General features: G+C 42.0%; 1 protein-coding gene across 1 annotated transcript in view; it reads left to right on the top strand.

Moving 5' to 3' along the window:
* LOC134207473 (uncharacterized) overlaps window positions 1-25,666 on the top strand; it is a 29,061-nt gene extending 3,395 nt beyond the window's left edge. The window contains exons 2-4 of the mRNA XM_062683188.1: window positions 23,136-23,996; window positions 24,062-24,686; window positions 25,111-25,666. Coding sequence (XP_062539172.1) covers window positions 23,136-23,996; window positions 24,062-24,686; window positions 25,111-25,666 — 2,042 coding nt within the window. The remainder of the gene's footprint in view (window positions 1-23,135; window positions 23,997-24,061; window positions 24,687-25,110) is intronic.
* The last annotated feature ends 804 nt before the right edge of the window (window positions 25,667-26,470 follow it).

The raw sequence follows: 26,470 nt of genomic DNA, 5'->3' as shown, positions 1-26,470 counted from the left end.
AAATCATGGATCTAAATCTGTATTAAACGCCATAATGAGGTTTTGACCGTCTTTTTTTTCTAAGTTGTTCCAATGTGGGGCGTAGCCGTGGGGCTAGTCGCGATTAACAAGACGACAACCACCGGCGTTGTCAATCCGTGACTCGATTCCACGAGGGGAGCGGGCACTCCAACCGACGGGCATAGCAGCATACAGTCCACCTATACTCTTTAGTTTACATTAGAAATGGTTAGAAAATTTAAAGTTCGGGTCGAATACGGCCTTGAGAAAATAAGAACTGAATATTTTTTGAATATTATTAAGACGCTCAATAATAATTAACCTTCTGTCTGTGCTCTAAAAAATTTACGTTGTCTGTGCTCTGGGGTCATATTGACCCCACATTGAAATTGTTATAACTTTTTGGTTGTTTGGTTAGTTCCGGATTTTTTGGGCTGTTTCGAAAGATAATTTAATCATCTTTTAGAACGTTGGTGGGCAAGTGGACAGGTACCTCACGGGGAGGGGTTTTCGCAAAAAACGGTACGAAAACAGTAATTTTTTATGCTTATTTTGCTTATATCTGAAAATCCTACCCATTTTGAACTGCACATTTTCAAAAAGGTTATGCAGGAAGGCGTGTGCTTTGATATGAGACATTGATTAGTTTAGAATTTGACCGCTAGGTGGTGGTATGTATGAACCCATTATTTTAGACTACTCAAGATACTCCGATATATGGTATATTGTACATTGCAAATAATTTTATCAAACAAATTTGGAATTTGTAAAGATGATGTCTTCAGCAACGATCGTCTAGAGGGAATGGACTGCCCTGTGATAGGAGAAGTAATTAGGAACTTTACAAATAGGTAGCGCTAGTGTTCTTGTAATATTCTTATATGGGTGAAATATGGCTCTAGCTTGAGATCCTTTGTACGTACACTCAAGGTGTTTTCGGCAAAGTTATGCAGGATGTGCAGGACTACAAAGCGGTGCTCAGTATAATGAGTACTTCTTCCAAAAGGCGGCGCTTGTGAGCAATTATATTTGAGTATATTGTTCCATGTAAGATCAGATGTATTTTGAGGCGTATTTTTGGCAAACATGAATGTTGCGGTAGTGTATTCCAAAGATTTTAATTTCATTCGACTTTCTCTAGTGATGCAAATTTTAGAATGCTTCCACAATATATGCTCTTGGCCATCCAAGAATTCCCTGGAGTTAAGGCCTTTGGGTCTACATGCGTAACCAAAGGTCAGCCAGTCCGTTTCAAATATGGTACATGCTCTTAGTGATAAAATGAATAAAATGCGTTCACAGTATATGTTCGGGAGCAGGTCATTTGGCATAAAGTCATTTGGCATAACGCCATTTGGCATAAGGTCATTTGGCATAAAGGCCATTTGGCATAACGGTCATTTGGCATAACGGACATTTGGCATAATTGTAATCAACGTCAAAAGTGAGGGTCTTTTGGCATAACGGACATTTGGCATAATTTTTCTTTGCGTTCGCTAAATGGTGACTGAGTGGTGCGGGAAACACCCCGGAATAGTAAATATAACACCCGTCGATAACAATATAAAAAAGACATTGTCCTCTCGTGGAAAGAATGCATTTGCAATGCAATGCAATGCAAAAGTAGGCGCATGCCCGGATTAGAGCAGTGGTGGACATAATCCCCTCTTTAAAAGAAGGCGTGTTGCCGGATTATGGCAATGAAGGATGTGATCCCTTCTTTAAAACTAGGCGCTTGCCCGGATTAAGGTCATGGTGGATCCGATCCCTTCTTTAAATGTAGGCGCTTGCATGGATTATGGCAATGGATGATGTGATCCCTTCTTTAAAATTAGGCGCTTGACCGGATTATGACAATGGTGGATGTGATTCCTTCTTCAAAAGAAGGCGCTTGCCCGGATTGAGGCAATGGTGGAAGTGATCCCTTCTTTAAAAGTAGGCGCATGCCCGGATTAAGGCCATGGTGGATGCGATCCCTTCTTTAAAAGTAGGCGCTTGCATGGACTATGGCAATGGAGGATGTGATCCCTTCTTTAAAAGTAGGCGCTTGCCCGGATTATGACAATGGTGGATGTGATTCCTTCTTTAAAAGAAGGCGCTTGCCCGGATTGAGGCAATGGTGGATGTGATCCCTTCTTTAAAAGTAGGCACTTGCCCGGATTATGGCAATGGTTGATGTGATTCCTTCTTTAAAAGAAGATGCTTGCCCGGATTGAGGCAATGGTGGATGTGATCCCTTCTTTAAAAATAGGCGCTTGCACGGATTATGGCAATGGAGGATTTGATTTGTTCTTCAAAAATAGGCGCTTGTCCGGATTGAAGCAATGGTGGATGTAATCCCTTCTTTAAAAATAGGTGTGTGGCCTGAATTGTGGCAATGCAATGGTGGACGTGATCCCTTCTTTAAAAGTAGGCCCTGCCCGGATTATTACAATGGTAGATGTGACTCCTTCTTTATAAGTAGGCGCTTGTCGGGAATAAATCAATGGTAGATGTGATCTCTTCCCCGAAAAGCACAATTCAGAATGATTTGGTTGCAATAACTCATATGTGACTTGATTGGTTTTAGTCTGAGAGAGAGAAGCCAGCTCACTGACAGATTGTTTATTTACTTTGTCTTCTTCCTCTTTATTTGTGTGGAAACCGTTGAAACTCAACAAATCGAAGTAACATTTTATAACGTCGGAAGCAACATTTTTCACTCCAATAAAAACTTGTTTGAATTAGCTGATTCTAATGGTTATGAACTTCCCAACGTGGAACAAAACCGATTTCTCATAATACGGGATCATTCACATGGATAATTACGGGTTCAATTCACTATAGCATATATAAGGAAAGTTGCGAACATAAATTGCCTTGATATGGAAATGCTAATATCATCTTCCAAACTTGGACGTACATGTTCATGGTAGAATTAGAGGCGAAAGTATAGAATTGATAGTTCCGTTAGGATACGGCAGGCATGAAGAATGTTTTTTATAGAAGTCGATTTGAAAGCGAGCGGAGGGCAATATTTGTGATGGCACATATCACACGACCTTCCTTCTGCCAAGCTCCCGTATCAAGGGGAAGGGAAGAATATCAGTGTGGAAGCTGATATATCTCCACTGGCCAAAGGAAGGTGGTTTGACTAGCTCATATGCCATCGCGTGCGGAAGGATTTGCTATCGACGAGTACTGTCTCCAAATTTCTAATATGACATCAGCATTTAGTCGAATAGGATTTTTATTGCACAGTTCTGTTTTCTCATTGCGTCCGTCTCGTCGCAACCAACTTGGCTGCCTCGGAGAGGACAAAGCAGAAAAAGGCACTGCTGCTGTACCGTCGACCAATAACAGCTGAATTGATGGATGCCCCCACCAAGGGTAGTACACTAAATTAATGATTTCGTGTGTGTTACTTCTACGTGAAGTTAAACGATTTACAATGATATGGAAATGCTAATATCATCTTCCAAACTTGGACGTACATGTTCATGATAGAATTAGAGGCGAAAGTATAGAATTGATAGTTCCGATAGTTCGTGTGATATGTGCCATCACAAATATTGCCCTCCGCTCGCTTTCAAATCGACTTCTATAAAAAACATTCTTCATGCCTGCCGTATCCTAACGGAACTATCAATTCTATACTTTCGCCTCTAATTCTATCATGAACATGTACGTCCAAGTTTGGAAGATGATATTAGCATTTCCATATCATTGTAAATCGTTTAACTTCACGTAGAAGTAACACACACGAAATCATTAATTTAATAAATTGCCTAATAAATAATTTTGGTTACGACCATTTGAAGTTGCATCGCAGTGTTTACTTTTTCGGTTCGCAGTGACTGGATCGCGGTGACATTAGGATGAATGTAAATAAAGCGAGCTGTCTTCTCTCTCTCAGGTTTTAGTAACTCGTCTACGACAAGTGTGTTGCTTGAGTTTTTGAAGTTAGGCGCTTATCCGGATTAAGGCAATGGTGGATTTGATCCGGTCTTACGGTGCATGCTCGGATTGCAGCAATGGTGGGTGTAATCCCTACTTTAAAAGTAGGCGTGTGGCCGGAATAAGTCATTGATGGATGTGATCCCTCTCTCGGAAGTAATTCTGCCGTTTTGTTATTTAGTTCTCCCGGAAAATGTCTACCATCAATCTAAATTTATCAGAAAACACCCTCGACCTACTTTATCTACGCTAAACATTACATGAAATATCCCTTTCGCTTTCACAGCTCGAAGTTATGCCAAATGTCTGGTATGCCAAATGACCCACTCTTTTCTTACAGTTCAAAATTATGCCAAATGTCCGTTATGCCAAATGACCATTATGCCAAATGGCCTTTATGCCAAATGACCTTATGCCAAATGGCGTTATGCCAAATGACTTTATGCCAAATGACCCAGACCCTATATGTTCATGGCCATCCAAGAATTCCCTCGAGTTAAGGCCTTTGAGTCTATAATTGTAACTAAAGATCAGCGCGCATCTTACCGCACGGCTAATTAGGACCACCACACATGCTCTTAGTGATACAAAGAATGAAATACGTTCACAGTATATACAGTGACCGGCATAATAAAAAGCCCACTAGTCGTTTTTCATAAAAAATGGTCAACTTTGGAAATCTAGATCTCGATTGCGTGTATACCAATTTTGCTGAAAATTTGACCAGAGCTCAGATATAACTTGAATTTTAACACACCTGAGTTTCGACCATATTGATTCATACACACTTAAAATAAATCGCAGATTTCTGTGAAATTTCACCGAAATCTCAACAGCAGAACTGTTCGGTAAAATTTTTACAGAATTTTTGATAGTTTTGACAGTTGAACAAAGGAAAATACCGCAGAAAATCGGTGAAATAAATACCGAACAAATCTGCTGTTGAGATTTCGGTGAATGAATCGCCTGCTTTAAGCGTGCTTACAGCGGCACACTAGGAGTTAACTTTCTGAAACCAGTATGGCGAAAGGCATCTAAGGCTCGATTTCTCAAAATTGAGCACCTTCATCGAAAAAATATTTGGTAGGCGTAGTAGCGGACACAAATGCTACAGCACGGCAAATGCTGGGTAAAGCGTACCATTGGTACTTCGCGTACCTGAAGGAATGAAATAGACCCCATCTCGCGGTCCTTAGCCTCTTACCCAGCAACTCCTATCCCTACCTCCCCGCGGTGCTGGCCGGGATACGAGCAACCTTAGGGAAGATCGGGTAACCAACCCCGGTGGGAACTATGGTCGTATGCTGACAGGGAAGGGGGGGTTTGCTCCTCTCCAGAGGTGCAAATCTTACTGAGCGTCTGTTCTACATGTCAGGATCGGCTCACAACAGCGTCTGTTCTCCATGTTAGGGGCGGCTGATCATCGTCCGAGTGCCAGCGAGTGACTCTAAGTGAAACTGTGTACCATAGTCCACCGGGAATTAGGTGGAATGGTCCTCCGGACCTCCGGGGGTTTGGTGTCAGGCCCTGCAAGCCAGCCTTTAAAAAACGTACGCAACGAACATTCAACAAGAGACTACGGACCGGACCCAACGGCGAAGACCACTGCGACGAAAAGGGACTAGCGATTGGAAACTCGGTTCGTGGAACTGCAAATCTCTCAACTTCATCGGGAGCACACGCATACTCGCCGATGTGCTCAAGCGACCGTGGATTCGGCATCGTAGCGCTGCAGGAGGTTTGTTGGAAGGGATCAATGGTGCGAACGTTTAGAGGTAATCATACCATCTACCAGAGCTGCGGCAGCACACACGAGCTGGGAACAGCTTTCATAGTGATGGGCGACATGCAAAGGCGCGTGATCGGGTGGTGGCCGATCAACGAGAGAATGTGCAGGTTGAGGATCAAAGGCCGGTTCTTCAACTTCAGCATAATCAACGTCCATAGCCCACACTCCGGAAGCACTGATGATGATAAGGACGCATTCTACGCGCAGCTGGAACGTGAGTACGACAGCTGCCCAAGCCACGACGTCAAAATCATCATAGGAGATTTGAACGCTCAGGTTGGCCAAGAGGAGGAGTTTAGACCGACTATTGGAAAGTTTAGCGCTCACCGGCTGACGAACGAAAACGGCCTACGACTAATTGATTTCGCCGCCTCCAAGAATATGGCCATTCGTAGCACCTACTTCCAACACAGCCTCCCGTATCGGTACACCTGGAGATCACCACTGCAGACAGAATCACAAATCGACCACGTTCTGATTGATGGACGGCACTTCTCCGACATTATCGACGTCAGGACATATCGTGGCGCTAACATCGACTCGGACCACTATCTGGTGATGGTTAAACTGCGCCCAAAACTATCCGTCATCAACAATGTTCGGTACCGACGACCGCCGCGGTACGACCTAGAGCGACTGAAGCAACCTGATGTCGCCACTGCATACGCGCAGCATCTCGAGGCAGCGTTGCCGGAAGAGGGTGAGCTCGATGGGGCCCCTCTTGAGGACTGCTGGTGTACATTTAAAGCAGCCATTAACGACGCAGCGGAGAACAACGTCGGGTATATGGGTCGAAGTCGACGGAACGATTGGTTCGACGAAGAGTGCAGACAGATTCTGGAGGAGAAGGACGCAGCGCGGGCGGTCGCGCTGCAGCAAGGTACCCGGCAGAACGTGGAACGTTATAGACGGAAGCGGAGACAGCAGACCCGCCTTTTTCAGGAGAAGAAACGCCGCCTGGAAGAAGCGGAGTGCGAGGAGATGGAACAGCTGTGCCGTTCTCAAGATACACGCAAGTTCTATCAGAAGCTCAACGCATCCCGCAAAGGCTTCGTGCCGCGAGCCGAAATGTGCCGGGATAAGGATGGGAGCATCTTGACGGACGAACGTGTGGTGATCGAAAGGTGGAAGCAGCACTACGAGGAACATCTGAATGGCGCTGAGAGTACAGGCAATGAAAGTCAAGGCAGCGGAGGAGATGACTACGTCAGATCAGCGGACGATGGAAGCCAACCAGCCCCCACCTTGAGGGAAGTTAAGGATGCCATTCAACAGCTAAAGACCAATAAAGCAGCTGGTAAGGATGGTATCGGAGCTGAGCTCATCAAGATGGGCCCGGAAAAGCTGGCCACTTGCCTGCACAAACTGATAGTCAGAATCTGGGAAAACGAACAGCTACCGGAGGAGTGGAAGGAAGGGTTATATGCCCCATCTACAAGAAAGGCGACAAACTGGAGTGTGAGAACTTTCGAGCGATCACCATCCTTAATGCCGCCTACAAAGTGATATCCCAGATCATCTTCCGTCGTCTGTCACCATTAGTGAACGAGTTCGTGGGAAGTTATCAAGCCGGCTTCGTTGACGGCCGCTCGACAACGGACCAGATCTTTACTGTACGGCAAATCCTTCAAAAATGCCGTGAATACCAGGTCCCAACGCACCATCTGTTCGTTGATTTCAAGGCGGCATACGACAGTATAGACCGCGTAGAGCTATGGAAAATTATGGACGAGAACAGCTTCCTGGAAAGCTTACCAGACTGATCAAAGCAACGGTGGATGGTGTGCAAAACTGTGTGAAGATCTCGGGCGAACACTCCAGTTCGTTCGAATTGCGCCGGGGACTAAGACAAGGTGATGGACTTTCGTGCCTGTTGTTCAACATTGCGCTAGAAGGTGTCATGCGGAGAGCCGGGTGTAACAGCCGGGGTACGATTTTCAACAGATCCAGTCAATTTATTTGCTTCGCGGATGACATGGACATTGTCGGCCGAACATTTGCAAAGGTGGCAGAACTGTACACCCGCCTGAAACGTGAAGCAACAAAAGTTGGACTGGTGGTGAATGCGTCAAAGACAAAGTACATGCTTGTGGGTGGAACCGAGCGCGACAGGGTCCGCCTGGGAAGCAGTGTTACGATAGACGGGGATACCTTCGAGGTGGTCGAGGAATTCGTCTACCTCGGATCCTTGCTAACGGCTGACAACAACGTTAGTCGTGAAATACGAAGGCGCATCATCTGTGGAAGTCGGGCCTACTACGGGCTCCAGAAGAAACTGCGGTCGAAAAAGATTCGCCACCGCACCAAATGTGTCATGTACAAGACGTTAATAAGACCGGTAGTCCTCTACGGACATGAAACATGGACAATGCTCGAGGAGGACTTGCAAGCACTCGGAGTATTCGAGAGACGGGTGCTTAGGACCATCTTTGGCGGTGTACAAGAAGACGGTGTGTGGCGGCGAAGAATGAACCATGAGCTCGCCCAGCTCTACGGCGAACCCAGTATCCAGAAGGTAGCTAAAGCCGGAAGGGTACGATGGGCAGGGCATGTTGCAAGAATGCCGGACAGCAACCCTGCAAAGATGGTGTTCGCTTCCGATCCGGCAGGTACGAGACGACGTGGAGCGCAGCGAGCGAGATGGGCAGACCAGGTGCAGAACGACTTGGCGAGCGTGGGGCGTATTCGAGGATGGAGAGATGCGGCCTCGAACCGTGTATTGTGGCGTCAAATTGTTGATTCAGTGTTATCTGTATAGATGTAGACTAAATAAATGAAATGAATGAGTAGCGGACACCTTCCTACATAACCGATACCAAATAGTTTTTCATGACAAGTTCCTAGTTTTGAGAAAACCCGCGTTAGATGTCTTTCGCCATACAAATTTCTGGTGGTTAACTCATGCTGGCTATTTGGCGCATATACTATAGCGCCTGGATGTGACAGCGGCGGGTTGGAAATCAGCCACTGCCAATAATTCATTGAAGCAAAATTCACCGAAATCTGTGAAATGATTTAAGTGTGTAGGGTAAAAAATTATTGCGGTAATACCAAAATGATTTTTTTTGGCAAAAAATTATTTTTTAAATATCTTGGATTCTATAGGTTGTAAACTAATGACTTATTCGGCAAAAAACGCGTATTTTGGCAATACAAAAAAGTTTTCGGAATATACTTGTACACTAAGAGTTGTGGTTTTCAAGATATTATAAAATCAATTTTTTTTCCAAAAAAATTGCTTTGGTATTACCGCGATAATTTTTTACCCTATGAATCAATATGGTGGAAACTTAGGTGTGGTAAAATTCAAGTTATATCTGAGCTCTGGTCAAATTTTCAGCAAAATTGGTTCACACGCAATCGAGATCTAGATCTCCAAAGTTGACCATTCTGTATGAAAAACGGCAAGTGGGCTTTCTAATATGCAGGTCACTGTATATTAGGGTGGCTCAAATTAGTATGGGAAAAACTTTGTTAAATTTTTTGGATGGGCCGCCCTCTTTTTCGGTTCTATTTGATGCCCTGATGCTCTGGACAAAATTTCAGCCAAATCGGTCAACGTTTGGGCGGTGCTAAACTCGTTGGAAGTTTATATGGAAAAATGTATGCAGAAACATCCAAAAACAGTAAATTGCAGCTGGACTACACAACTTACGATGAAGAACTATGAAACTCATTCAGATCTTGGAGAATTTAATACAGAATGTTATGCAGAAAACCGCGAGAAGATTCGAGTTTGCCCGGCTAAGTTATTAGCATTTCTCTGCAGTGGGGTTTGAGCAAATTTCGTTTCTTTTACCTTTGAAAAGAAATAAATTCACCCCTACGACACTCCAGTAAAATGCTAATATCTTTGCGTAATAAACTCTAATCTTCTCGCGGTTTTCAGCATAACATTCTGTATTTTATTTTACAAGAACTGAATAAGTATCATGGTTCTTGATCGTAAATTGTGCCGTCCAACTGCAAATCACTGTTTTTGGATATTTCTACATACATTTTTCCATATAAACTTCCAACGAGTTTAGCACTGCCCAAACGTTGACCGATTTGGCTGAAATTTTGTCCAGAGCATCAGGGCATCAAATAGAACCAAATAAGAGGGCGGCCCATCAAAAAATTTGAAAAAGTGTTTTTTGAGCCACCCTACTGTATATGCTTGTAAAAAACACAGGCCTAAAAGTTGACTTAAAGTGGAAAGGGCAATTATAAGACCGAATTAATGGTTGAAATAAAGCATCAATAATGCAAGGCTGCATTCGTAATGCTAATTTAGAGTATCGTTGTCTGGCAGTTGATACATAGATGCAACTCCACATTGTTAGAACCGATCTAATGCAATTAGCATTTAGCATGCCGATTTGTGATTGATATACAGGGGATGGACAAAATAATTAGGATAGGCAAATTTTGGGTAAAATTAGATCTGCTGCAACTACCTTAGTTATTATCCGATTTCGACAATTCAGGCATGCCTGAACTAGAAAATTAATGCAGTTTGACGGTATGTCCATGGAACCGATTCTGGCCACCGGATTCCGGAGAAAATCCGGGTTTTTCGGAGGTAGGTTCAAAACCGTAAATTTGAGGTTGATATTAGGAGAAGTTGTGGTTAAAAATTGAATAATGTTAGTAACCACAAATAAAGTAGGGCTCTTGCTGATTGGAACCATATATTGAGATTTGGAATCGGACTAGAATCAAGTGAGATATGGCCATTTCTTTATAACCGGTTCCGATCGATACTTATCAAAGGGGTCAGACCACAACTTCATTTGAATCTCACTTTATGATAGATCGTTCACTATGATTTTATTCCAGAAGGCTTCTTATGTGTTAAGAATGAAAAACCAATTGAACAAACGGATCCTGGAGTCGCTGGGATGTCCCCGAGGAACCTGTGAATGAGGACATTTAAGTTTTAGCACCAAAATCAGTCATTCGAAGGCTCTTTTTTCATGGTTTTCGATCAGGCAGCGAAGTATGAGTATAAAATGGTCCATTGACGGCACTGACCGCTTCCAGGATCTACGGATTGGCCCCGGGGAACCTGTGGAAGGGGACATTTTAGTTGTACCACCAATACCAGTCGTTCGACGGCTCTTTTTTCATGGTTCTCGATCAGGAAGCGAAGTATGAATATAAAATAGTCCATTGACGGTTCTGACCGCTTATAGCACCTACGGATTGGCCCCGGGGAACCTGTGGAAGGGGACAATTATGTTTTAGCACAAAAAAACAGTCGTTCGACGGCTCTTTTTTCATGGTTCTCTATCAAGAAGCGAAGTATGAATATAAAATGGTCAATTGACGGTTCTGACCGTTTCCAGGACCTACGGATTGGCCCCGGGGAATCTGTGTAAGGGGACATTTAAGTTTTAGCACCAAAACCAGTCATTCGACAGCTTTTCCTTCATTCATGGTTATCGATCAGGAAGCGAAATACGAAAACAAAATGGATCATTGACGGCTCTGACTTCTTCCAGGACCCACGGATTGGCCCCGATGAACGGTATATTGGGTTACGGTATGTTCAATATTGTAATGATTGGTGTTAGTTACTTGGGAAGTGCGGTGCGTGTTTTAGTCGTCGGGAAAATAATAAAACATCTATCTTATGATGGCTCATGCGCATGTATTGCGCTTTGCTCCGGTCGAAACAAGCGCGATCTTCGATAATTTTCAGTACTGCCATATCGAGCAAATGAGTACAGAGTGCTGCGCTTCCGTTCGGTCATCCAAAACACGATTCTTCTCAGTTTCCATATGCCACCGGGCGTGCATGTTTTAACTTTTTACTCGTCGCGAGACAGCGCATTAGTCAGGCTTGCAAATATTCGGCAGCACTCGATGAAGGTGATGTTTTTCTATTTATTTTTTTTTATTTTCTTCCTTCCTTAAAATCGATCTCACATTCCCGAGAAGGGAGAGAGGTAAACAACAGAGCTCACCCAGTGCGCCACGAATATGAAATTCACCACAGTCAAATGTACACATTCACCCAGCAAATGACAAAAAATCACTACGCTTTTATATGGGCCACTCACATTCATGCAGTAACGCACGAACAGAGCAGCCTGTCAGAGCGACTTGTGTTGGGTTGAATGGTAAATTGAATGGTTGGTGCTGGAATGATTTTTTGGCTGCCCCACAGTCGCACTCACGACGGCGGCGATGAGATTGACCGTAGAATATGCTGTGATCCATGTATTTCAATGCATTGACTTTGAACTTTGAATCCAGACTTTGACATATTTCAACCCTGGTATTAGTGTTATTTCCCATTCCATAGTTCGCATCACTTACCGAAGTAAATCCAGATAAATTATCCTTTGTAACTAAAACGATATCCTATCCCAAGATAATCGTGGAGATGCAAAGGTATACTCGTTCTCTAGTAGTAACGAGAGTCGGATTATCTATCCTTTTCTTTCTATACGACCGTAAGGACGTGGCGTGCGACGTTATTGTTTTAATTGTCTTTTTAGCAAAGATCGGTTAATAAGTGCAGTGATCGAGTATAACAGCTTCTAACTACTATTATTCTACACGAACTCTGATCTTACTTATCTCCATTATGAACATAAACACTAAATTTTAATTAATTTTTACCTTTCATTTTATTAAACATTGAAAGCAACACTTATACTAAACTCCAGCAAGTTAGTCATACATACTTATAGTTCTAATAACAGCAACGCGTACTTAGGGCCATCTATGGCGTTGTGCAAGAGAATGGAGTGTGGCGGCGAAGGATGGAACAAGAGCTCGCCCAGCTCTACGGCGAACCCAGCTAAAGCTGGAAGGGTACGATGGGCAGGGCATATTTCAAGAATGCCGGACAGCAACTGGTGGTTACTTCCAACCGGAAGGTTCAAGAAGAATTGAAGGACATCTATCTAGGTGGATTAATCAGGGTTTTGGTGATATTTTTGGATTCTTTTGAAATTTCTTAACTAAAAACTTCAAATCAAGATTTCTCGAGATTCCTCCTAGGGATTTTTTAAAAAATTGGTCCAGAGGTGCAGAATTACCACAGGAATCGAGCCCTGTACTTGGTTTTGATGGACATTTTTTTTTATAATAACGGTCTACCGGGGCACCGTGGGAGTAGCAACTACGAATTGTGTACCGTGCAAACTCAAACTTCGGACGCTTAAGCACTTTCTGATATAAAATCATCCTGTTTACTGACATTTTAAGTCACACCTTTTAAATCACCATTGCAATCACTAAGTATAGTATTCATCTTTGAACTACGTATTTAATATGTGCAAGATATTACGAAGAATGTTTGCAATTTATGAAAATGTCCGGCTTCTGTTTAATTGAAACCTCGGACACCGGCGGGGTTGGATTCATATTTCGGACACAAAGATTCAAACTTCGGACACCTGATTACACAATACCAGGAAGAATAATTGAAAATGATTCACACTGCACAGCTCAGACTGTCTTTTAATTATTTCGTCGCAATGTTTTAACATGTCTTATTGGAATGTAACTATACTAAAACAAGCTAAAACTATTGTCGGCGTAGCACCAACTTAGAATTCGGAAGTCCGGACTTCCGAACCGAACTTTCTTCCGAAGTTTTATCTGCCAAACTAATGGATGCGTTGTTTAGCGCATATTTAGGGGAATCCAGCGCACTACTTCCGAAGTTGGGAAAGTTGCCTGTATCTGGAGAGAAATCCAACTTCGGTATAAAAAGCGGTATAAATTTATTCCGGATACACAATATTAGTCATCCGAATGCAGCTTGACGAAACATTTCGATGAAATATTTCAGAAAATTTCCCATACGAATTGAAGCGTCCGAAGTTTGAGTGTGTCCGAAATTTGATTTTCCACGGTAGTCATAATGCTCATGCCCACACGGAAGAAATAAACTACCCAATAGTGAGTTTAATTCACCCAACCTCGAACATCCGTACGGGAAGCCAAAATTGAGTAAGTAGGGTCGAAGTAGTTTGCCTTTACTCCCATGTTAAAAAGTACCCAACGGAAAATTTATTGACCCAAATTTAAGTTTAATTCACTCAATTTCGACCTCAGGTAATAAAACTCAACATTGGCTTCCCGTATTGAACTGGCGTCGTTGGATTGTTTGGCTCTTTTGTTTTTGACAACAAAAGAAAGAGTGGATGAAAGCGAAGAGAAAAAATAACTCAAAAGTAAGTTTAAAAGTACTCAATTTTGGGTACTTTTTTTCTTCCGTGCATGCTCATACTCAAATGAAGAAATAATTTTGAATATGAATTGTCATATGTCACTCACTAATATCTAATATTATTTTGAGAGAGTCGTGATTATAGTGAGGTACAATACAAGGTACAACTTATTTAGTTTGAAAGCGGCAACATATTTGAGCATGGGAATAAAAGGCATTGAAGTAGCCAGGATTTCGAATAGGGGGGAGGGCACTTTTTTAGGTCTTCTGAATCGTTATTTTATAGTAGTTTTATAAAACACATGTATATTAGTGCGTGGTACTATTTCCTTCTAAGTTCCGAAAACTTTGAAACCAAATCCAGAACCAACAGTAAAGGCTGGATCACAATAGCGCGTTGCGTCGCGCCGGGCGTTGAAGTCAGCGTTTTGTACTAAAACGCAACGCCAATGAACGTACGGCATCGGCATTCACGTCCACAATACAACGTTCGCGTTGTGCGTTTGTTTAACAACAATAATGATTAAAACAATAATGAATTTTAAAATGCATGATTTTTTGCTCATCAGATATTTTTAAATAGAGGGAGAAAATTATTAACGAACCTAATATTCAGAAAGAATGGGGCCCTCCTTAGCCGTGCGGTAAGATGCGCGGCTACAAAGCAAGACCATGCTGAGGGTGGCTGGGTTCGATTCCCGGTGCCGGTCTAGGCAATTTTCGGATTGGAAATTGTCTCGAATCCTGCATTCTTTCAAAAGTTTTAGAAAACTAGAACCATTCATCCGAATTTCTGATTTACATCTGAACAATCCTCACTGAAATAATATTTATTACAAAATAGGCAGAAAAAAAACAATATGCAAGCTTTCTTCAGGAATTCCTTCGAAAATTGCTCCAGGCAATCTATCAGGGATTCTTTGTAAATGCCTCCAGCAACTTCTTCGGCAATGTCTTCAGGAATTCCACCATCAATTTCGCCGGGAATTGATCTGAAAATTCCACCATTATTTACTCCAAGAAATCCTCCAAGAACTCTTTTATAAGTTCTGCAGGGAATTATTGAGATGATTCTTTCGTGCTGTTTCTCATAAAAATTTCTGAAAAATTTCACCGTGGAATTCCTAAGAATATTCCGTGAAAATTCCGCAGAATTGCCAGTAAACAGTCCTGAGAATTTCGCGGAAAATCTACGAATTTCTTGTGTAAATTCCATAAAATTTTTGGTGAAAGTTTCGAATAATTGCTAGTGAAAATTTCGAAGAATTTCTCCAGGAATTCCACCGAAAATTAATACAGAAAATATAGCAAAAATTAAATCAACAATGGAATTTTCGGAGTAATGCCTAAATTAATTCCCAAAGAAATCCTGAAATAATTCCGGTGGAAACTTTAAGATTTCCACTGGGAGATCCTCCAGGAGTTTCTCCAAAAATTCCTCCGGGAATTCTTCCAGGAGTTCCACCGGCAGTTCCTCCAAGAATTCCTCCAGGATTTCCTCCGAGAATTATTCCGGTAGTTCTATCGGCAGTTCCTATACGGGGGTTCCTCTGAAAAATTTTCCGAGAATTTCTCCAGAATACCTCTGGGAGTTCATTCAGGCTTTATTTCTGGAATTCATTTAGGCTTCTTCAGGAATTTATATAAAAATTCCTTCAAAAGCTCCTCCTAGAATTTTTCTTGGAGCTCCTTAGGGAACTCTCCGGGAGGTCCTCTGATGATGATGATGGTACAGTTACATACCCCTACAGAGGTTTCAGGCTAGACGAGATTTATCTATGACATGAAATCTGGAAGAAGCGGAGTGCGAGGAGATGAAACAGCTGTGCCGTTCTCAAGATACACGCAAGTTCTATCAGAAGCTCAACGCATCCCGCAAAGGCTTCGTGCCGCGAGCCGAAATGTGCCGGGATAAGGATGGGAGCATCTTGACGGACGAACGTGTGGTGATCGAAAGGTGGAAGCAGCACTACGAGGGACATCTGAATGGCGCTGAGAGTACAGGCAGTGAAAGTCAAGGCAGCGGAGGAGATGACTACGTCAGTTCAGCGGACGATGGAAGCCAACCAGCCCCCACCTTGATGGAAGTTAAGGATGCCATTCAACAGCTAAAGACCAATAAAGTAGCTGGTAAGGATGGTATCGGAGCTGAGCTCATCAAGATGGGCCCGGGAAAGCTGGCCACTTGCCTGCACAAACTGATAGTCAGAATCTGGGAAACCGAACAGCTACCGGAGGAGTGGAAGGAAGGGGTTATATGCCCCATCTACAAGAAAGGCGACAAACTGGAGTGTGAGAACTTTCGAGCGATCACCATCCTTAATCCCGCCTACAAAGTGATATCCCAGATCATCTTCCGTCGTCTGTCACCATTAGTGAACGAGTTCGTGGGAAGTTATCAAGCCGGCTTCGTTGACGGCCGCTCGACAACGGACCAGATCTTTACTGTACGGCAAATCCTTCAAAAATGCCGTGAATACCAGGTCCCAACGCACCATCTGTTCGTTGATTTCAAGGCGGCATACGACAGTATAGACCGCGTAGAGCTATGGAAAATAATGGACGAGAACAGCTTCCCTGGGAAGCTTACCAGACTGATCAAAGCAACGGTGGATGGTGTGCAAAACTGTGTGAAGATTTCGGAACACTCCAGTTCGTTCGAATCGCGCCGGGGACTAAGACAAGGTGATGGACTTTCGTGCCTGTTGTTCAACATTGTGCTAGAAGGTGTCATGCGGAGAGCCGGGTGTAACAGCCGGGGTACGATTTTCAACAGATCCAGTCAATTTATTTGCTTCGCGGATGACATGGACATTGTCGGCCGAACATTTGCAAAGGTGGCAGAACTGTACACCCGCCTGAAACGTGAAGCAACAAAAGTTGGTGGTGAATGCGTCAAAGACAAAGTACATGCTTGTGGGCGGAACCGAGCGCGACAGGGCCCGCCTGGGAAGCAGTGTTACGATAGACGGGGATACCTTCGAGGTGGTCGAGGAATTCGTCTACCTCGGATCCTTGCTAACGGCTGACAACAACGTTAGTCGTGAAATACGAAGGCGCATCATCTGTGGAAGTCGGGCCTATTACGGGCTCCAGAAGAAACTGCGGTCGAAAAAGATTCGCCACCGCACCAAATGTGTCATGTACAAGACGCTCATAAGACCGGTTGTCCTCTACGGACATGAAACATGGACAATGCTCGAGGAGGACTTGCAAGCACTCGGAGTATTCGAGAGACGGGTGCTTAGGACCATCTTTGGCGGTGTGCAAGAAGACGGTGTGTGGCGGCGAAGAATGAACCATGAGCTCGCCCAACTCTACGGCGAACCCAGTATCCAGAAGGTAACTAAAGCCGGAAGGGTACGATGGGCAGGACATGTTGAAAGAATGCCGGACAGCAACCCTGCAAAGATGGTGTTCGCTTCCGATCCGGCAGGTACGAGACGGCGTGGAGCGCAGCGAGCGAGATGGGCAGACCAGGTGCAGAACGACTTGGCGAGCGTGGGGCGTATCCGAGGATGGAGAGATGCGGCCTCGAACCGTGTATTGTGGCGTCAAATTGTTGATTCAGTGTTATCTGTTTAGATGTTAACTAAATAAATGAAATGAATGAAGTACTGAATCTAAGAGAACAAGATCTAAACAGTCAAAACTATTTGCATAAGCACCGCTTTTTGGATTAGATGGTGGCTTTGGCATGTTTTGTTCCGTTATTGTCAGGTTTTTTTTTGTTGATAGAACACAAGGTACGTTGATATACAAATGAATGTTAAGGCCAGATTTGATCATAATTGATTAAAAATAAACGTGGCAAATATTAAAAAATCTGCCAAAACCGCAATTTCTTTTGAAATAATTAATTATGCAGCTTTGTTGTAGTTATTGATCACAAGACAAACTTGCGTAGATATTAAGGAATTAGACAATGAAGCTCCGTTTTTTAAACAAAATTTCTGTAAATCAAATATTTGTATTCATATCAAGAAACAAATAATACAAAATCTTACATAGTTGCTCAAGCTCCGTTGATTTTTAAATCAGAATCAAGCGTAAATTCCTTCAAAAAATCCAGAGGAATATTTTTAGAAATTTCAGAAGTAATTTCTTTGGAAATACGGCAGAATAATTTGCGTAAACTCCTACAGAAATTAGTCCGTTATTTCTCCTTTAATTCTTGTAACAAGCTTTTCTAAAAGTTCATGCAGAAATTTTTTTGATCTTTCTTACTAGAATTTCATTTAAAAACTCCGAGAACTCCTGTAGAAATTCATCTTTCGTGCGCAGATTCATCCCGAAAATTTATGCGGGTCATCCTCCTGTAATTCTCCCGGAAATTTTCATGGAAATGTTTGCAGAAATCCAACTGCCCTTGAATCTGCTGAAGTGCAGAAGTCGCTCCAAATTATCTGTGGGAATTCCTCCAAGTATTCTTACAAAAATTCCCCTGAGAAATTATTTTGTTATTCTTTTGGGAATTTTGTCGTGAGTTCAAGTAAATTCTCCACAAATAACCTGCGGAAAATCTTCAGAGCTTACTTGCAGAAATCCCTTCATGAATTCCTACGGAAATCGCTTTAGAAATTCTTGCAGAAATTGATTGGTGACTTCCTGCGGAAAAACTCCCGGCACTTATTAAAGAAATTTCTGTGATCATCTTTATACACCCGGTTCTTTTATTTACACGGGTGGATTTTAGTTGATTACAACCTTAAGCGTTGATGAATGGGTTAACCCCATGAAAAAATTCACAAAAAATCAAAGAAAATTCAGGTGGTATTTAAAAAGCTGCGAAAAATAAGGTTAACCGAGAAATTAAAGAATACCAATCGTGTAAAAAAAATATTGGGTGTAACTGTTTTGTAAATTTAAGGCGGCATTCTTTTTGATTTTCTATAGTCATTCCTGCGATCGCCGCTCCAGGAAATTCCTCCAAACATGTTTTTCGGGTTTTTAATGCTGCAGAAATCCTCTTTACGCTGTGGAAATTTATTTGCAATGAATTTATACAAGGATCTTTCTTCGTTTTCTGTTGGTAATCCTGTAAAATCGGAGTTAACCGAAAATATCATAAAAAACCCGCCAGAAATAACTTTTGAGAATCATTTTCTAATTTTTGATCGACTTTCTGCGGAAGAACTTATTAAAATGAGGCATCTGCATGAAATCACAGAACATTTTTATGTTTTCAATTGTTGTATAAACCCTTATTCGTTCTAGATGAATGTTATAAAGGAAATATAAAATGTTCCAATATTATGGAAGTATTCCTGACGACTTTTGAAGAATGATATAATATATCATGCTGAGTGGTTCATCGTAAAAAAAAAACAACCAATCAGAAACTGACAAATATTTTGGAATTACAAAGAAAATGACAAAATGAAAATGGGTGTTCATGTCCTTCAATAGACATGGTTTGTGAGCGTCGTGTTTTAGAATGGATTAAAAATGACAACAAGTGGCGTATCTCTCCTCAAAACATTTGTTTAAATAATGCATGAGAGTTTAATGCATGCCATTAAATAAGGAATTGGACATATCCGAAAAATAATGTTAATAATCTTGAAACGTAAATTTGTTCTCAACAACATTTGTTAATGAAAATAAAGCCCATCACACTTAATTTTTTTTACCGGGATCTCAGCAATTTGTTCAACTTTTACCGAGATTCGCACAGCCGAGCCCCAGTAAACATGTTTTTCGCCGAGATATCTGTCTAAGATGCTGAAAATTAGTCAATAATTTGCCGAAACCCAGCTAACAAACCTCATTTTTGATAAGATATTAGTTTTCTATTTTGCTGGGCACACGGCTGTGCAGATTTTGCCGAGCTGCAGAAATAAAAACTGAGTGTGTAGATAGGCATCAAACTAATTTTCAAATAAACTTCCTTAGATTTAGCATTTTATTTATTAAATATCCACCTAAAACTAAATCCGCGCCAAATCCGCGCGAAACCCTAAAATCGTTATGTAAATCCGCGCCAAATCCGCGAAAACCGCGAAATCCGCGAAAATCGCGAAATCCGCGTAGTCGTAACAACCCTGCTGTTGGTAAAACTTGATGGATGTTTGAATAAACGAGAGGTGGAGTCAATGTTGGTCAAACTGTCTGACCGTGTGTACGTTCCACAACACGTAAGAGTGAAATCAGGAGTGATTCAGTTTCATTCCAAATTTTCGACCACTATTCTAGTTTGAATCTGGAGCAAAATAGAACAAACTTGCTGGTTTCGCCACCAGTGTTCCATTCATGTTTTTCAAATTTTTAATTGAATATAATTATTATGTTGTTGCCGAGAAAGTCACCGTAACTACGTGGATTGATCCTTAGATGAAATGACGCGTTCATACACAATTCAATCGTGGTTCAAATCTGCAGAAAATAGAACTGAGCGTTATACCAGTTTTATTTTTTGACAGTTGACTGGTATAAAAAATGAATCTAGAACAGCTGCTGGGAAAATTAATGTTCCAGATTCATATTCAAACTGACAGCCCCGAACGATTTGAATCACTGCTGATTTTACGAAATTAAGGAAATACATAATAACATTTTAAGCTCGTCCTTTTCGGTTATTTTGGCAACTGAAACCAGCTGGGATGAAAGCGTGAAGAATGAAGAACTTTTTGGAAGTAGCTTTAACACCGCGATTTCTTAGAATCTAAAAAAAAAGTCTGGCGGTGGAGTTTTAATTGTAATCTTCACAAATTTTGATTCAAAAATAATAACTACCAAAACATGGACAATGCTCGAGGAGGACTTGCAAGCACTCGGAGTATTCGAGAGACGGGTGCTTAGGACCATCTTTGGCGGTGTGCAAGAAGACGGTGTGTGGCGGCGAAGAATGAACCATGAGCTCGCCCAACTCTACGGCGAACCCAGTATCCAGAAGGTAGCTAAAGCCGGAAGGGTACGATGGGCAGGACATGTTGCAAGAATGCCGGACGGCAACCCTGCAAAGATAGTGTTCGCTTCCGATCCGGCAGGTACGAGACGGCGTGGAGCGCAGCGAGCGAGATGGGCAGACCAGGTGCAGAACGACTTGGCGAGCGTGGGGCGTATCCGAGGATGGAGAGATGCGGCCTCGAACCGTGCATTGTGGCGTCAAATTGTTGATTCAGTGTTATCTGTTTAGATGTTAACTAAATAAATGAATGAATGAATGAACTACCAAAAAATACAAGAACTTTGAGCACGTCTGGGTGAAATCTAATTTTGCAGAAGAAACCCATGTTTTCTCCTCTGTATATTTTCCACTGGACCATGCGCAAACAATTTTTTATGAAAGCTTTTTAAAAACTGCGGAAGAATTTTATCGCAACTTCCACCTGAAGTCAAAGTACATATTTATGGAGACTTTAATCAACGCATCGCTTACTTTATTCCTACTTACTTACTTACTTATGGATCTTACTTACTTATGCTGCGATGTCCCGCTGGGTTCCAGTCTAATGCTTGTTTACAGATTTCGTTTCCGCCCCTACGTCGAGTGTGGCCGACCCAGCCCCACTTCCGATCCCGAATTTCTGTTGCTATCGGCCTCTGGTGACAACGACGATGGAGCTCGTTGTTTGGCCCAGGCCCGAATTATATACCGCAGGCATCTGTTGATGAGCACCTGCAGCCAGTGGCGTAGCCAGAAAGTTGGTCTGGGGGGGGGGTTTTCCGAACATTTTTTTTGAAAAAAAAAATTCTTCTGAAAATGTTACATCACCTTTTGTCCGGCAAGCTGCCGACCCGTTTCGAGTACCAACTAGAGATGTCGTAAAATTCCGATTAATCGATTAGTAACTAATCGATTACTCTCGATCCTTGTCGATTATTGAATCGATTAATCGTTGGATAGTAATCACGGGGATGACAAGCTACGCCATCTTTGTCACATCTCTTCTGAATCACCAATACGAGTGCACTGCGAATGCAACATAAACAATTGCGAGGGTGAAAATGATATAAAACGAACAAAGGCATAGACAGTACCTTGTGTAACTACCATTCTAAATAATTGAGCAAATAAGTTGAACATTCTCAAGTTTGAAGCATGGAATCAAGTGTAAAATTGTTTTAATTGATAATTCGTTAAATTTTTCTCTATTTTCTAATGATTGTATCATGTTGCATTTTTGAGTGGTATGGGCGTTTTGCATCATATTCTCCTGTAAAAACGTAAACATTCAAAATTCAAGCACATACTATTGCAAAATAAATCAGTATTGGGGTAATTTGACACTGGGGGATAAATTTATCCCCCAAAAAAGAACGAACAAGCAAACCTGTCAAAATCCATAGTAAAAAAATTTGATGTCGCTCCTCTGATAGTAATCGATTCAAAATTAATCGATTATCACATCGATGAATCGATTTATCGAAGTAATCGATTAATTTGCGTCATCTCTAGTACCGGGACCCTCCTTAGCCTAGCGGTAAAATGCGCGGCTATAAAGCATGACCATGCTAAGGATAGCTGGGTTCGATTCCCGGTCCCGGTCTAAGCATTTTCCAGTTTGGAAATTTTCTCGACTTCCCTGGGCATAAAAGTATCATCGAGCTAGGCTCATGATATACGAATGCAAAAATGGTAGCTTGGCTTAGGAAACCTCGCGGTTATTAATAACAGTGGAAGTGCTTAATGAACACTAAGCAGCGAGGCGGCAATGTCCCCGTGGGGGATGTAATGCCAATAAGAAGAAGAAGAGAAGTCATATTTATGTTAGAAATTTTGATTTATTGCTTATTCATACACGCATATCAACCGAAATAAAAACGTTTCCGCTTCTAATAATGCTGGTTGGATGTGCTTTCACATTGGCGGGCATATAACGAGATGTTATTTTTAGAATTTGATAAAGTTGTCAATCAAGGGAAAACCGACACTATTAAACGGCATTGCTAACGATTATAATGAACGACGGGAATAATGAATAATAGAATAGAAAAGATGAAACGAATGAACTTGATTTTCACAATTCCTCCCTGCCTTCGGTAGCCATTAATCATATTTAAATCAAGCTTTTTAGGGATTCAGAATCAAAATACAGGAAACAGTGCTGATAAATGACATAATAGCTCAAAGCTCTATTTATTATTCACTAATGGCTGTTTTTTATTCTCTATTTTATTTTGCTATCCAAAGTGTTAGGCTATTCAATCAATTCGGAATGCATATAAAATTCCAATTCGTTTGATGAATTCCTAGTAGTTAAACATCTCTTAACATGATTGCCTCCACAACAGTTTATCTGAGTTTGATTTTTACTACAAAATTTGTTCAACCTAGTGAGGATGTTCCTTCGTGGATGTCCAACCAAACCATCCAGGCGCTCATCATGGCCATTTTTGGTGGAATCAACCGTATCGATGTAGTGTTGGGCGATCTTTCTCCAGATCAAAGTTATCCGTCAATCCTGGATCATTTAATCCGCGGCGATGATTCTCGAGCGATTCTTCACGGAAAAACGATTCGCTTCTACCATGACGTAATTCCCGGCCGTAAAGACGCAGGCTGCAACAGTGCTTGGCCAGTATTGTCCGCCAGTAAAATAAATGTGGCGGATGCTTACGATGACGATTGGGAACAAGAATTCGCTGACATGTCGAGGTTCATAAAGTGGGATCGAAGTTATGAGTCGTTTGCGAAAATTTTCGATCAGAATCAACGCTACGGTTACTTGGTGTTCTCTAGTTGGTTCAATTTCCAGTTATCGATGGCGTGTCTTCTGGATCCGTATGCTACGTACTTGATTTTTCTGAGTGATGGACATCGCTTCGACTTGGTTGAAGTAGCAACGTTAACACAACGTGTTTGGTTTAATCAAGGTATCTCTAGGATATTCTTCGTAATTGATGAAAGGATCTACACATTCGATCCCTTCCGCGTCGTTGCACCTAGAGAATACGGCGTAATGATAGAATTGAGAGGGATGAATGACATTCCAAGTGTTCCGAAAGATGACTTCAAAGGCTATCCTCTCAGGGTCGACAGATTTCGATCAACTTTCTCTCGAAAGTTACTCAACAACGAAGGAAATGTCATTGACTATGTTGGACCAGATCCTGAAGCGTGTCGTGTTTTTGCTCAAGCATTGAATATGACAAGTATGGCAGCAAACATAAAGCAGGGCTCCCTTATGCAAGTACTGACAAATTATTACGAATTCCAGCTAACATCACGATCCTAGCCGATGGTGATTTCGGGTTCAAACTGACGAACGGAAGCTTCAATGGGGCCCTCGGTCGGCTTTCCCGGCGGGAGAGCGACATTGTTATCGTTGGATACTTCATCAAGGACTATTTTAGCTACAACACGGAGTTCACGACCGGGATCTACACCGATGAACTTTGCTGCCTAGTGCAGAAGGCCAGTCGTGTACCAGACTACCTGTTGCCGATCACCATCTTCCCAGCAAATCTTTGGGGGTTACTATTTTTGACGGGAATTGTTTGTTCTGTAACATGGATCATCATTCGGGCGGGCATTCGTTTCAAAGCAGAAAATTACGTGAATTCGAAGCAACGCCTACAGCTAAGGGATCTGTTCAATTTATCCAATTCTATTCGGAATGCTCCGTTGTATCGTAAGATGATTCAGATTGTTGTTGACACATATATCATACTTGTGAGCGCTCCCTACCGGAGATTTACTCGATCCGGCATTGAACGTTTGATTCTTGTTGGCATTATGATGGTTAGTTTGATCTTCGTGTCTACGTTTCAATCAAGATTATCATCGGTGTTCTTGCATCCAATGTATTACAAGGACATCGACAGTCTCCAGATGCTGGATGAGTCCGGCACAGGGAATCAATATTCGAGCAACGCCTGACAATATACTCTTTGTCATCAACAAAGTTTGTTACTGACAAACGCACCTAGCGACAAACCTTTATCAGAACCCGAACACAATATGACAAGAATCATTTGCCTTGCATGCTCTGATATCTCCGAAAATACGCTGCTAATTTTGTAATCATTGTTCGATTCTCGAATATTTCCATAAAAGCAGAAACTATGATAGCATAAAACCGAAATTTTCACTAGAAATAATGCAAAATAACGGGATGAAAAGTTAGCAACAAGATTGTTTTCTTTTTTGTTGCTGACAAAATTTTTCGGATCTTTGTCATTATTATCTCCGACAAAAACAAAGCTTTGTCGTTGGTTCTCTTTTGTCGCTTGTTTCGCAGGCGCATTCCAAAAAATTGATTCCCTGGTCCGGCATAATAATGCCCGTCAAGTATAAGGGCTTCCTGGATGACGTGTTCCCGGCCAACTATAGCTCGATGATGACTTCCCTGCGCAACAAAATGGTTTACGACCCGGAACAGGATGGCTTTACATTGGATCTAGTGGTCCGTTCACCGGAAATTTCTTTTGTCACTCGCAAGTCCTTGGTTCCATTGGACGCCGCCATTTACGTAGCAAGAAAGCAAGTAATCGTAGTTCCCGAGTGTCCGCGATTGTACAATCTTGCTTTTGTGGTTCCACGCCACTCGGTGCTCTTGGAAAGGATCAACGCGGTCATTTTGCGAATGTTGAACGGTGGCTTGATCAACCACTGGATCGATGTAATGAACTTTAATGCGACTGTGCAAAATCTCGCATTGTACAGAAGTATTAATGAAGAAAAGTTCAAGATTTTAACCCTCAAAGATTTGCAATTTCCCTTCTATGTGTGGGCCATCGGGCTAATTTTGAGCAGTATGGTTTTCATGTGCGAAAAAACGTACTACAGACTGGCTGTGACCAACAGAATAATCTACACCTGAATCGTAGAATATAAATTTTATGTATTTCTAATTTGAAGACTTTCAGCAAAATAAGGATAAACACTCGCTAATTTCATATTAATGTACTATTGATTAACAGCAAATATCTGTTTGTCATTTTCATTCACTCTAAACAAATATCGTTTCATCACATCAGTGCTTTTTGAGTTTTTGTACTGCAAAAATAGAATAAAAAAATTGCATTCGTCGGAGCGCTAGTTAAGTATTCCGGGTCGGGAACTTCTTTTTAAAAAGACACAATCAAGTTAAGAGCTAAAGTAAGACTAATTCATTTGTCCCTAGCTAAGTAACACCTAACCGATGAACGCCTGTTGAATCCAGCTGTCTCAGCACCTCACGCGATGGGTCCCAAGTCCGATCGATCGACCTATCGATCGTCGGCACAATGCGGATGAATTCTGATGACTTCGTCAATTGCCGGTATGGAACGTCGTTAACTCGCGTGATCCCGTGAGCGAATTAAATTTCAAAGATGGCGAAGCAGCCTCGATTCTCGCTCCCGAAGCTCAACAACCAGACCAGAACCATCAGTTCTGAAAATTTGAAGTTGAGACGTCGCTCATTAGCTCATGTGTCGCTCATGTGATTGCGGATCCGGATTGGACGAAAGTCGATTTTCACATTTCACTATGCTGCTACTATTCGGAAAGAAACAATCTTTGCTTATATGCCATCAAAATATAACTCTCTTGCAATCTAAAAAGCGCAAATGGTGTGTCGTGTAGCCTACGGAAACATCCTTCGATTGCAGTAAAATTACAATAATGTTGCAAAATACTACAG

Source organism: Armigeres subalbatus, chromosome 1 (genome assembly GCF_024139115.2).
Source record: "Armigeres subalbatus isolate Guangzhou_Male chromosome 1, GZ_Asu_2, whole genome shotgun sequence".
NCBI lineage: Eukaryota > Metazoa > Arthropoda > Insecta > Diptera > Culicidae > Armigeres > Armigeres subalbatus.
Note: the sequence above shows the minus strand (reverse complement) of the source record. Positions and strands in the feature narration are given on the sequence as shown.